The sequence below is a fragment of the Pungitius pungitius genome, chromosome 6 (assembly GCF_949316345.1).
Source record: "Pungitius pungitius chromosome 6, fPunPun2.1, whole genome shotgun sequence".
In the NCBI taxonomy this organism is placed as follows: domain Eukaryota; kingdom Metazoa; phylum Chordata; class Actinopteri; order Perciformes; family Gasterosteidae; genus Pungitius; species Pungitius pungitius.
The window spans coordinates 6,602,928-6,616,051 of record NC_084905.1 but is presented as its reverse complement, the minus strand read 5'-3'; the positions used below and the strand labels follow the sequence as shown (position 1 = coordinate 6,616,051).

The window sequence follows — 13,124 nt, the reverse complement described above, 5'->3', positions numbered from 1 at the left end:
CATGTCTGCTGGATGTGTAAATAGGAAACAGTTAACACATAACTATAATAGTTGCCATGGGTAGTCTAAGGCTGAAATATTTTATATAATGTAAAAAGATGAATGCTGCTTAAAACTTTACTCTTAAACTCATTAAAACATATTTCTCCACTAGTAATATTCTGTTGTGGCACAAGTACAAATAACAATGTAAAATAATGAAAAAAGAATCAAAAACATCTGCCACTCTGATGCAGACAAAACAATTGGTTGAATGAACGTGATTTTATTTGCAGTGAGGTAGGAACTATCCATTTGAATCTTAATCTTACCCTCCTTTGTGCGTGTCAGCGGAGGGGGGCCTCTTGCTTGCGGTCCCGTCCTGGTGGACCTTCTTATCCAATGACAGAGACAGCGGAGCATCTCGTACCGGCAGCCCTAGCACCAGCGTTTCCTTGGTAACGGATACGGCCTCGTCACCGGTTCGACCCATGTGCTTCTTGGCGTAATCAAAACCCTGGACTGGCTGGCAAGGGAAAAGGCAAACACACACCACGAGTCAAAAAGACACATCTACTGCAGCTTGTAGATTGATCCATGCATCCTAACTTGTGGAGCACCCAAATCTAAACCTTGTACTTTTCGTGTCTTTAAAATAAATGAACCAAAAACCATTCAATGCATGACAACAAGCAGCGGGGGTTCAGAAAATGAAGCACACACAAAGACAGGAAAAGCCAAGACGAGATAAAGGTCCACAGTGCAATAGTTCCTCTTAACTACACAGCACAGCTTAGTAAATGCTATCAAATTAGTGTAAATCAATATAATATATAACACAGTGGGTGATAAAGCAGGCACAACATATCTAACAACTTACACCATGAATAATGTATAGCAAACTATAGCTTATGTTGTTAAATTAAATCAATTCAGAGCAAACAACAACGTACCGAAGGAATTTTATTTCCCCGAGACATTTGAGGAAATGCTGTGTGAAAGCTAGTCTTCTGTCAGCTTAGCAGAGCTATAGAGTGCCTTATAATAATTTGATAACATGGACTTCTGCCTTACAGCCATGCGATTTGCTGCAGCAGAACAGAATCGCCCATTTTGAATTCAGTTTCAACAAATACATCTTTGACAAATTTGCTTGATCTCATTTTCACACAGCAAAATGCATTTTTATAAAAACAAATCTGTAATGCAGTAGTCGGTTATAATATGATGTAACGTCGGCCCTCAAAATAGGCGGGTGGATAAAAATACAGCAACAAAAGAAACGCAAAAAACGGATCAAGTGTGTTGTAATTCCAAGAGCTGGACAGCTGAACGAGGCACAGTGCCGCTTACATCCCTCACCTGAATAATAAAGTAAAAAAACTCCAGGATAAGCGTCGCCTCCATTTCAGATAAATGTAATTGAATAAACCTCCCACATTGGAAACCAGTTTTCATCACTCTCCAAACACCGCGGCTGGCATAATGAAAAAGTTCGGACGGCCAATAAATAATAGGGCTTAACGGCATCTTTGAAGCCGGGGGTTTTGTCATGGAGAGAAAGATGCGCTTTGCTAAAGCCTCCGAGGCCCAAACACATTCTTTGTATCGCTAAACGCCTTTCGAATTACGCAAGAGAGTACAAGAGGAGGGGAGGGGGAGGCCCTATTTAGGTTACACAACTAATCAGCCGAAACCCAGATTTTTTTGCCTCTGCTTTTCTATTTTTAGCGGCCCCAGAAATGGGACGCCTAATGCATTTGATGATGCATGCTAAATCCTGAGTGCGTGTGGGGTTAGGCGGCGTTGGCATGACGGCGCTGTTAATAATTCATCAGTCATACACACCGCTGTGCCATCGGCTGGCTCCGACACGCGTGGCGGTAAACTGATACATGCTGGTCTGGAGCGCACACACGGTGACATTAGGGCGCTAAAGAGAGGAAGTGGATTGTGCGTGTAAGCTCACGCACCTTTTGCCCCGCTGAAGTGATGGATGGTGACAGGTGTGGCTCCATCGTTTGAAAGATGCATGGAGAGTGCAGACATTCATTCGCCTACGGGCCTTGTGCTTTTTATAGGTGTGGGTGGGGTCGCGTGTTCATGACGAGCCAACAAAGGGCAGGAGGCCCGGGTGGTGCACTAAATGGGCCGCTCCCTCCACCCTCCATGCATAATGTGTATGGATTCACGAGGAGAACTGAGAGTGACGAGCGCCACACATCGACGGGGAGCGATGTGCTGTTCATTCGGGGGCTGCTGGGTAACGGATGGCATGGAAAGGGGGACTGTATGGAATCTCAGAGGTGACAGGCCCAACAGGCGTCGCCTTGGACATTTGGCGACTCACACTGGCCGCCTCGGTCATTTCTCTCTCTCTACTCTCTCTTTTATGGGCCCCTTTGCCCCAGCATCCTCTCCTCCTCTCGTTCCCCATTGGCCAAAAGGCCATCTTTCATCTCGTGCGAGCCACCAGGTCGGATGAAGACTTGTCCCTGCCTTTGATCACTCTGTGAGGGATGGGTGGTGTTTGTTCCACTCCCAAATCCGCTTAGAAAAGCGTCAGAGTTAAGGAGCGGGAAGGGGGGGGGGTCCAACCATGTCTTCCACTGAAAGATGTCATGTGAAGTGATCGCATGCTCGACCCAGCCTAACCACGAAATTACCCACACTTATTTTCCCCTCCCGCTCCGTCAAACAGACGATCTTCTTCTCGTCTAATTTTAACTTGGAGCCAACAGCAGCTTGATGAGGTACAGCAGATGGAAGAGATCTGCTCCCACTGGCCATATTGATTAGGATTCAGCTCTAGCAGGGCGACAGTGGATGCGTAGCACAAATCCGAGTGCCAAAAAAGATGAATAAAAGAGTGGGCACATTGAGGACGTGCAATAAGAGACATGGCGGAGCAGAGCGGGGACGAGCAGCCGCAGCGGTTTGATCCGCTACTCCCGGGGCAGGATGCAGCAGAATGTAACCGACCCACTGAACAGCATACAAATGATCAAATGGATGGCTTTTACGTTCGCTTGTTCAGCCCTCTATTTACTCCACACGACAGCTGGTCACCTGAGGCTTCCACACCGATTCAAGGAAGCCGGTTGGAGAGCGGACGGAGCCGTGTGATAGGGTCGGGCCGTACTCACTGCGCAATCCCTCTTTAATGCCTAAGCACACATGCAGACCTAATAAAAACCAGAGTATCGATCAGCAGCCGCTTCGACTTGTCCTGCTTGGTGACTGATAGCGAGGGCGGGCCGGGGGGAGACTACACGCAGCCACCATGACACACAAATACACGCAGTAGATTGATTGAATGGAGTCTACTATTTGGGCTTAGGAGGCTGGTCAGAATGCCTGTCACGTTGACTGCATTTAAGGCAGGCTTTAGGGTTTGAAAAGACCTAATATGCATTCTGACAAGATCTCAGTCAAATGTAAATGCAATCAGTTATGAGACTGCAAATTGAAATAGTCAATGTGATTGGTCAAGTTTTTTCATGGTTTTTTGTCGGGGGTTTTCCTCTCAATAACCCCTTTCTGTTAAGGATTTTGTTTCGTAAAAAATAAAAACACAAAAAAACAACACAATGAGCAATTCAATGGGTAAAAGGTCTTGATGAATTTAAGTAAAGGGATGTTGATTTACCAACAGCAAACTACATTAAAACTGTTCAATTATATTATGCAGTATAATAATAACAGCGCACATTACTGCCTAAGAGTGACACAGGTGTAAAAAAACTAACTTTGGGTCTTTACAGTATTAAATTCCATTGTGTTGCTAATCCTTCCTCTAGAGCTCAGCTCAACAATGACGAGCGGCACAGAAAGAGGGATATTCACTTTTGGTGAAGAGTTGAAGAGGACTATGGATCGTTGGCCCCGTGATAATACACAGGAATCACATTTAGAAAGGGAACCCTTCCTGGTGTCTGACCACGTTATTGCAATGTTTGGGTAGAGCCTTTTATCCCCTCAATTCCTGCCACACTTGAGTGTTTATCGTGTGTAAAAGCCCAAAACACAGCCAGTATGGACAGCAGCCATTATAGCAACCAGTAATTAACACACCGGTCTTAATTTAAAAGAAGAACACGAAATCCCTGTGTGATATTGTGTATTGCTCCCCCATGCTACTGCTTGGGATTAGAGGAGGTTAAATACCACTGAGGATAAGAACAGTGATTGCAGCCTCACGGCACCACTTAACAGATCTAATATTTCGGCACGCTTTAATATTTGATGCTCTCTCGTAAAACACAGCATCATATTAAATGTTTACAGCGGATAGTGAAGGTAAACAAAACCTTAGCTGGGAAGTTTAAATGTTGATTCAATAGCGTCGTAAGCGGAGATACGGCACAGCGGTCTGGTATTTGGGGCGTTTGATCCCCGCTGTGCTTTGGTGTCACATCAGCTCCGTTACAAACAAATGCCCTGCCTTCCCATCCATTACGCCACCCGCTACTCAACTCCCTTTGCCTCTCGAGGGACAAAGACGGGTGAGGCTGGACCGAAATAACCTACAGATCAGCTGACATGCTCCACTAAAGCAACAGCACCCATGGCTCTGTAAATTCTTTTTTACTTTTTTTTTTTATCCCTTCTCTGGCCATCCATCGCTCTGCTTTGGGGGAGGTAAATAATTCAGTGGAGAAGCCCATCGAGTGAAAAAAGGGTTGGGGGTCCGTGTTGGGTTCCCGCTCAGCCAGTGTGGGATGAAAGAGGCTTCATCCGAGAGGATGAAATGGCAGGACTGAAAGGAAAGGAGCTGGCAGAGAGGCAGTCTGGGCAGATGACACAAGCTTGAGTCACTTTTTATGGCTGCTAAACAAATAAAAATAGATTGGTCTGGTTTGCAGGTTTTAATCCTTCCTCTCCGCCGTCGATGTTTACAAGCCCCCCGGTTTAAAAAATGGCTTCTCCTTGCCGGCAGATTTCAGCTCATTTGCCTTTTTTTACAAGCTTGTTAATTCAGTCAATCGACTCGGACCAAAACAATTAAAAATCTCTCGGGACGTGCTTTTTGAATTCAACACACCTATTAATTTAGTTTTTTCTTTTTTTTTTACACCGTTCCTCACTGCCTCCCCTCTCCTCCTATTGATCTCCTACAGACAGTGAGTCATGTCCACAACACAGCAGCCACATGCACAAGCTTACCCGGCAACAATGTCAGGCACGTACAGAAAGGCACTCAGAAACTCATTCATTCAATAATGCATTAAACAGTTGATTCAGTCAGTCAGTAATCCACCCAACCCGAGTCTAGAAAATACCTGGTGGTGGTAACTGCCCTCCCTCCGATATGAGGTCTAAACAGGGAGAGATTATGAAGGTCAAGATCATGCAGGGGTTAAGATATTACAAATGAATAGAGGACAATGCGTGATGATAGGATAGGATAGGAAAGGACAGGATGTGGTTGGTATGCAGTTTGGCCATCAATATTTGTTAATACCTTAAATATAAAAGTACTGCAGTTATCTGGAGTATTATATTGCCAAAAACATGAGCAGTTGGACAATTTGAAAGGATTAGGCTGATGTTATTCTCATCAATATAATTGCAGACAGATTCTAGGAATTGAACTAAACCGACGACCTGTTGATTGTCTCGATAACCTTTGAACCGCTCTTAGTAAATCCTTCAAAACGGGATCTTTTTTTATTTATTTCCTTCAGAAGCTTGTTTTTTTAAACAGCTAGGTTTTAGCAAACATTACTTAATGGTGCTTTTGCATTTGTTAATATTTTAAGTAAAGACTTGATGCTCATGTGCTCTTTGTGTTCGTGACACAAGTTCATTCAATTATTCAATCATTCAATTGATAGTCACAGCTTTTAAGTCGTCTTTGATATGGAGACAGATGCAGATTATGCATCTTGGTTTATTCATGACATTGAAACGATTCCTTTACTGGCTACTGAAATTTGACCAAACAGATTGCATTGGATAGACGGTTTAATCTCGCGGGAGCTGAGGACTAATCATGATTCCAAATGTGAATCACACTTCAGTCTAATGGGACTCTAACCGTAGCCGAGTCACGACGCAAGCCTCTCGGGGACAAAATGAGGTTGGGCAATGTTATCGCTTGTTTACCACTTCAATAAGTGCCGTGACGCTGTTGTTCTGGCGCCGCGACCCGATCCGACCGGCTGGTAGCAATCTACTCCACGCGAGCTCGTCAGAGATGATTGATTCCTATTCAACCGTCAAACGAGTCGATGACGAGTGAGGGCTGTTTGTGGCGAAAGGGCCAACATCACCCGAAGGTTCACTTCCGGTACGCTGAGCCCTGTCCATTTTCTTTTTCCTTGGCCGATTAGCCTTCAAAGCATGCATGATTAGCAAAGACCACGGGCCATGGGGCGGCGAGGGGACAAATGAGGCGGGCCCGCACAGATGGGAGGACATCTCTGGGACTCGGAGAAGCAACTTAACACGATGGCTTTGCTGGTTCACGTGCCATTTGTTTGCAAGTTAATGTCATCTCTGTGGAAATGTCACGGAGCTGTTGGCTTCTGCAACACGGTAAGGGTGGGGGGGGGGGGGTGGTGGTCTGAACGTTTTGGGGTGAGATTGTGGAAAGACGCAGCTGAGTATTATTAATGGTAGACGGTAATAGAAAGAAGGCGGCGGAGAAAAAGAAGATGTATAAGTAGACCAAGACAGTTTTACCTTGGAGCGCGTTTTGAAGTTCCTGAAGGCGCCAGTTTTGAAGATGACCCTGTTCCTCTTGCACAGGATCAAGGACACCATGACGACCACCACCATCAGCAGGAAGAGAGGCGTCAGGACGGCCATGATCCACAGGTTGCTGGGCGGCGTCTTTACCACAGCTGTGAACACACAAATACCACCAAATGACCCTCCAGTGATTAAAAAGCTCACACTTTGCAACACAAGCAGAAATAAACACTGATCACTACATTTCCTCTGGGGATGGGGGATGTGTCGCCTCAGTTTTAATTAAATCCTATTTATGTCCTTCTCCCTTTTATAGTTCTAGGTATAATTACAGTTCTGACTTCTTTCAACACTTACTTAGAAATACAGATGAGGAAGCAGCTTTTGGTCTGAAAAAAAACAACTCAAGCTTTCAGTCTTTTTTTATTGATATCTGCAGCTCTGGGGGAAATATCAAGTGAGCGTGAGCTGGTTGTCTTTGCAAACGCAGCAGCAACAATAAATGCAACAATAAACAGCACTTACAAGTCTGTTTCCACGGCAATTTATAGATTTACTTAATATTTTGCTAAAAAGATCCAAAGATGGAATAAATCTACAATTGACAAAATCTACAAAGTCTACAATTCATTGAAGCATGATATGGCACATTTTGTAATATTGTTTTATTTTCCCGGTGATTTAAATATGTTGACGTTTGTGGAAGGCCAACAGTTTCACCTGTTTCTCTGAGCCGAACTATTAACCGACTTCATATTTAGCGCACAGACAATATTCTCATCCACCTCTCAGCGGGAAAGGAAAGTATCACGTTGCCCAAAATCTCACAAATACGAAATTGCACATGTATTTTGTATTGTGGACATACACTAAATGTCACGAAAGATTAGAGAAATTCTAATGAATGGTCACGCTGGGGGGGGGGTTTCGGAAGCGTTGTGTCCCCTCAATGGCTGCTGAATGAGAAGTGTGAGTTGACTATCTGTATCTTTGCATATTAAAATGCAAATGACAGTGTGTAAATATGCCAAAGACAAACAGTGAAAAGTTCTATTTTTGAGCCTATCATTTTTCATCTTATTAAACCAGGCATTATTTCAAAGAAACTAATAAAGAATACAAATAAGATTAGGATTTAATGGAATTGTACAACATTTCAAGAAATATGCTATTTTAACAGGATGAGAAGCTACCTCTCAAATATCGGTACAGAAATATGGAGCTGGGGGTCAGTTTAGTTTAGCACAAAGGTACTGTTATTTTAACAAATGTGTTCAGGAGCCTCTTTTTATCAGACTGGAAGCAATAGAACAAGTGAGACCTGTCGTTAGAGATATCGCTCACCCCTCAGTTCTATACTAAAATGTGATTTTGTTGGCTCGCTAAATCATTTTTTAAATTGACTAATACCAAACGATTTGTCTCAGTTTTTTCTTTCTGCAAAGAAAATATGATGTTCCTCCATTAGAAGGCTATGGACTTATCAACAATGTTACTGCTCGTTGATTTAGACGCCACTAAAGCCGACACGCTGCCCTGTATACACTACAGTACGGTCCCCTATAGATGTGTCTTGCATTGCGTGGTCCATCACACATATCGCACATAAACATGTAACATAGGACTGCTTCGAATGATGAAAAGCTTACGTTCAGCCTGCACTTGCACAAAGTAACCCAGTGTCAGTGCCATGGTCTGGGAGTCCAGACTGCTGAGGGTCTTGGCGGCGGCTGACCCGGCGATGGGGGCCCCGTTTTGCTGGGCGTAGTAGGTCATCTCGGCTGGGTTTTTGGGACCGGGCAGCCGACGCATGCTCACCATCTGGAAGAGGACAAACTAAGGGTCCAACATCTGCAGCTGACAACAGTGTTCTGTAGACAAACAACATGCCACAGGCAAGGATTCTCTGATAGCCAGACAGAATACACACACACACACAACGCATTATTTCATCATGTCAGTTATTTTCTAATCACACATACTTTGGCCCGTTCAAAACTCTGAATGGGCTTGGCTGCTTTGATCATGACGAGCCATTTTTTACGATGTAACTGCACTTGGGGAAGACACTCGACGACAACTGAGTCACTTGAAATCTCAATTTCCTTTCATCATACATCAGACGATGATGAACACGGCTTAATCAAGTCTGGTAATTGGATTTTGTCATAAAAAGAAGGGATGTGTGATATTTAATGGTTCGATGATTCACCCCCCCACCCCCGTGTAAACCGGTTTTAGTTGCTTTCATTTCTAGAGCAACAAAACTGGTCATCTGTGACCTCCCATAAAGCCTTGTGGGAGGGTGAGGCAGTCAATTGTTGTCTTGATTTGCTGAATATGGAACACGGGGCTGTTGAGGGAAATAACATTCACACAAACCTCTAACCACTTAATCCCTAATCTTTACCTCTCAATACTTTCACTACAACATTATTATTTTAAAGTGAACATACTTCTCATATGTGTTCATATGCTGCTAGTGCTTTTGTTTAGTAGCTATGGGTATCTACTTGCAGAACACTTGAATTATTTATAGCATGTGTTAAAAAAAAAAACTTTGATTGTCGGGCAAGAGATAGTTTTCAAAGATACTCTGACATGTCACAAGCAATCTTTTCCCACGCTACAAATGTTAAAGTTTATAACATTTGCTTTATCATTTATTTATTTTCTTATTCATAAATGTATTAATTGGTCTTCTTAAAAATATTTTTAAGAAGGTAAAACATGTATATGACAATTTATAGTCCAACGAGGTGGAACCCAATATTCAGCTTCCTCAAACATCAGGTGACAAAATCTGTGCTAAATCAGCTGTAAATACATTAAGAAAAATGAAAAAGGACTTATCAGTCAATCGTTCATCGCTTTAGCTCTAATGCTCATAATCAATAGTGTGTGTGGTGATTTGTCTCTTAAAGTGTTTCTGACAGTGTTTAATTCATGAGCACTCTTTGGCAGACAATCACCAATAAAACTAGAAGGGCTCTTGGAAGGGGAAGACCTCCCCTCCCCCATTAGTGAAAAATAATTTATCAGGTCCGTCTTTATGATCCGTCGTGTATGTGCTCCGCTTTGTTTAATAACGAAATTAATTGATGCTATTTCATGTGGACCTTTAGGTTGCTCAGAGGATACATCCTACTGTACTTGTGATCCTACAACTTTAATCTAGCACCAGCAGGTCAAGGTTCTTACTTATTCAATGAAATATCCATAGGGATTAAACCGCTTGAGCAGAGGTCACTAACTGGCACCCAGAAGCCGTCCCATAATCCATAATGGACGGACTGGTTTCTGGTCATTCTTCACACTGCAGCACTACACCAGTGTCTCATATGTTCAGAATCTGTTGAAACACCATCATGAGGCAGGAAAAACTAGATCTTAATTCTCCCATTTACCAAAAAAGTATATTTAAATTTATTATTAATAATTTGCTGAGATTGTCAAGTCCAAATGTGAAGCAGAAATTCAAGCTTTCTTGAAATTTGAAGCGCAAACATTTGCAGAAATGTTTACTTTTCATTCATTATTTTGTTTAAATGCAGCCCTATTTTTATTTAGTTAACAGAGATTATTTATATTTGCAGTCACACATATGTGTTCAGTTGTTTGTTACATGACAATAAATATTGTCAAAAGGGGTTTTCGAATTATACTGAATTAATTTGATGTGATAGTCGTGAATTAATTACATGCAAATGATGTAACTCTATTCCTCTATTTAATCACACTAAGTAGTCACATTATGATCTTCCGGACCTTTGCCCTAGAGTGACGGTCGAATCCTAACGGGCCAATTTCTGAAAAATTCTGATAATTCTAGGATCAGCAAGGAGCACCAACACATGTGCATGACATTGTCACTATACTTGAGATCAAGATTTAAAACCACTGGCCCTTTATATCTCGAGAAAAGGAAGAAGTAAGAAATGTAAATAATATTAAAAATAAAGGGCTGCTCAAATTTCCGCTTGTTCTTTTTTTGTTTTATTCAGATTGTATTATTGTATATTACTTATTTACATTATAGAAGTCATCTTATTTATTATAATTTATTTAGTTAAATAATTTTGAAATCATATGGAAACGTACGTTGTTGACTTTATTTGATATAGGCATTAGACATCAAGAGGTTCGTACACCTGCTGGGATTTTGACGAATTGGAAAAGATATGTTGCGTACATTGTTGCTTTACAAAGAATGCAAGTCCTCACAATTTTGGGGATCTCCTCACTATTCATCAAGCAAGTAAAAAATGAAGTTGAAACAGACTGCAGAGCTAACTACATGCATCAAGCCCAAAGAACAGGGCCCCAGAGTCCTAATCATACAACTTGCAGAGGTTAATACTGTTAAATAATTTAGTCGACAAAGAAGTAGACTAGTTCTTTAGAAGCAGAATACATCCCACCATCACTGCTAAGGAGCCCCCCTGCCACCCACCTGTACTGTGTAGCTCCCCACGGTGGTGGCGCGCCGAGGACGCGGCGTCCGAGGGCCCTGCCTGCCGGCTACCAGGAAGAGCTCAGCCAGCCGCTGCTCCATCAGGTTGGCGAAGCTCTGGTAGTTGGCCTCCATGGAGGCGCTCTCTACATCCTGGATCACTGGGAGCAGAAATGATGGGACGGAGGACGGGAGCAAAGAGAGAGGAACGGAGAACAGGGATGAAAGGAGGAGGGGAGTGTGAAGAAAATATCAAAGGCAGGCATTGATTCGAGGGGAACAAGGGAGAGAGATAAACAGTGCTGGGTATTGAATATTACATAATATTAAAAAGGATTAGATGATTTTCCCTTTGATTTGAATGCTGCGCAGAAACTTCTATTTGTTCTACTTGCTCCTTTGCGCATCCCTTACTCGGCGCTATAAGGGAGACGGACTTCACACACACTTCAGAATCATTCACGCCCGGCCGTGATTTGATGCGAAGCGATCTCTCCCTGCGCCCCAGTCAGGAAGCCCTGAATTATACATCAATAGGTTTCCCCAGGAACAGAGCCGCTGTAGACACTTTGGGCACAGAGTGTCATGGTTTGGGTTTGTTTCCTGTGTTATTTTGTAGTTTCCTGCCTTTAGCTTCACTTCCTGCCATCACTCCCTTTGATTGTCTGCCGTGTCCCTGTTTCCACTTGTGTCCAATCACCTGCACTTTCCCAGTGTATTTAAGCCCCGTGTCCCGTGCCTGTGAGTTTCTGGTCCTGGTCCTACTCTCCGTTTGGCCCCTAGGCATTTTGATTTGAATTTCAACAAAGTAGTTAGTTGTTTACAACATCTGCAAGTGAGTCCTGCATCCGAGCCCTCCCGACACACAGGGTATGAGCAGGGGGGGGGGGGGGGGGGAAGGAGGGATACTGTGATTAGGGCAGGGAAGGGAAATAAAATAGCCAATACTATTCTGCTGAGTTGCATAACAACAGTCGCCAGGGCTAACTGCTGTTTTGTCCGATCGATGCGGCTGTTGATTACCGCTGATTACCCAGAAGCACTTTAGTGTGCTTGTGCGCGCAAGGGCTGTTTACCTGTTATCACCCAGAAGTTCTTAGTCGCCATTGAGGTGTTGAGGTTATGGTATTCAAGGGCTGGAGAGGGACAGAAACAGAGGGAAAGATATATTAGAAGACACATCGTACACAGTTATCTAAAAACAAAAGTATTTAAAGCTACTAGGTGTAACTTCCAGTTAGTGTTACCTTTTCAAGAGGCCCAGTAAAGGTTATGTTTCTAGTATATCTGCATGATTTCGATTTTTAAGAACCAGATTATCCATTCAGAAGATACGATTGTATCTGAGTTACAGAGTGCAGACTACACATTACATGCCGAGAGTTAAAGTGAGACCTTGACAGTTTGTGTAGGGCCACCCACTAAACGTCACAACAATGCAGGCTAGCAGGACGGGAGACTTTAATAAAAAAAATACATGACTTCAGAGAGTGGGAATGAACAGAATACATTTTTTATAAATTAATAAAATATTAAAAAGTAGTGTATTGCGAACTTTGATTAATGCCACTTCAAGCAAGTTAACATTTATAAATCAGTTTGCCTTTTTCACTCTGAACAGACAGCAGCAGAACCATGTTTCTTTAATCAGGGAGTAGCATAAACAGTAATATAATGCATCATTTGAATAACTTAACTTACGTACACCACTTATAATATAAGTATGTACACTGATGCTCATAATGATTATTGATGTTAATAAGAACAATTAATAATAACTAGTGCGTTCATTTGGAAAAGTTTTCTTCTGGGATCCATGGAAGCCGTCTAAAGGGGACAGCAATTTGTTTGAGAGCAACTGCAGGTCGGCAGGGGGGGGAGGGGGGGGGGACCTGTTCATCATTGGCCCCTTGACGCAGACGATAAAACACGACCAAGCGCCTCCTGTCAGGCTGCACTGTGACCTCTACTTTCTTACCTCTCACTGTCTCCCTCT

At 42.9% G+C, this 13,124-nt stretch overlaps 1 protein-coding gene across 2 annotated transcripts in view; it reads right to left on the bottom strand.

Annotated features, from left to right (window-relative positions):
- kiaa1549la (KIAA1549-like a) overlaps nucleotides 1-13,124 on the bottom strand; it is a 73,561-nt gene that overhangs the window by 20,863 nt on the left and 39,574 nt on the right. The window contains exons 8-13 of one of the 2 annotated variants that reach the window (XM_037450823.2): nucleotides 12,205-12,264; nucleotides 11,129-11,289; nucleotides 8,325-8,496; nucleotides 6,667-6,827; nucleotides 5,262-5,297; nucleotides 312-505 (exon numbers count right to left, since the gene is read on the bottom strand). In XM_037450823.2, the coding sequence (XP_037306720.2) occupies nucleotides 312-505; nucleotides 5,262-5,297; nucleotides 6,667-6,827; nucleotides 8,325-8,496; nucleotides 11,129-11,289; nucleotides 12,205-12,264 (784 nt within the window). The remainder of the gene's footprint in view (nucleotides 1-311; nucleotides 506-5,261; nucleotides 5,298-6,666; nucleotides 6,828-8,324; nucleotides 8,497-11,128; nucleotides 11,290-12,204; nucleotides 12,265-13,124) is intronic. The other variant, XM_037450825.2, reaches the window with a different exon arrangement.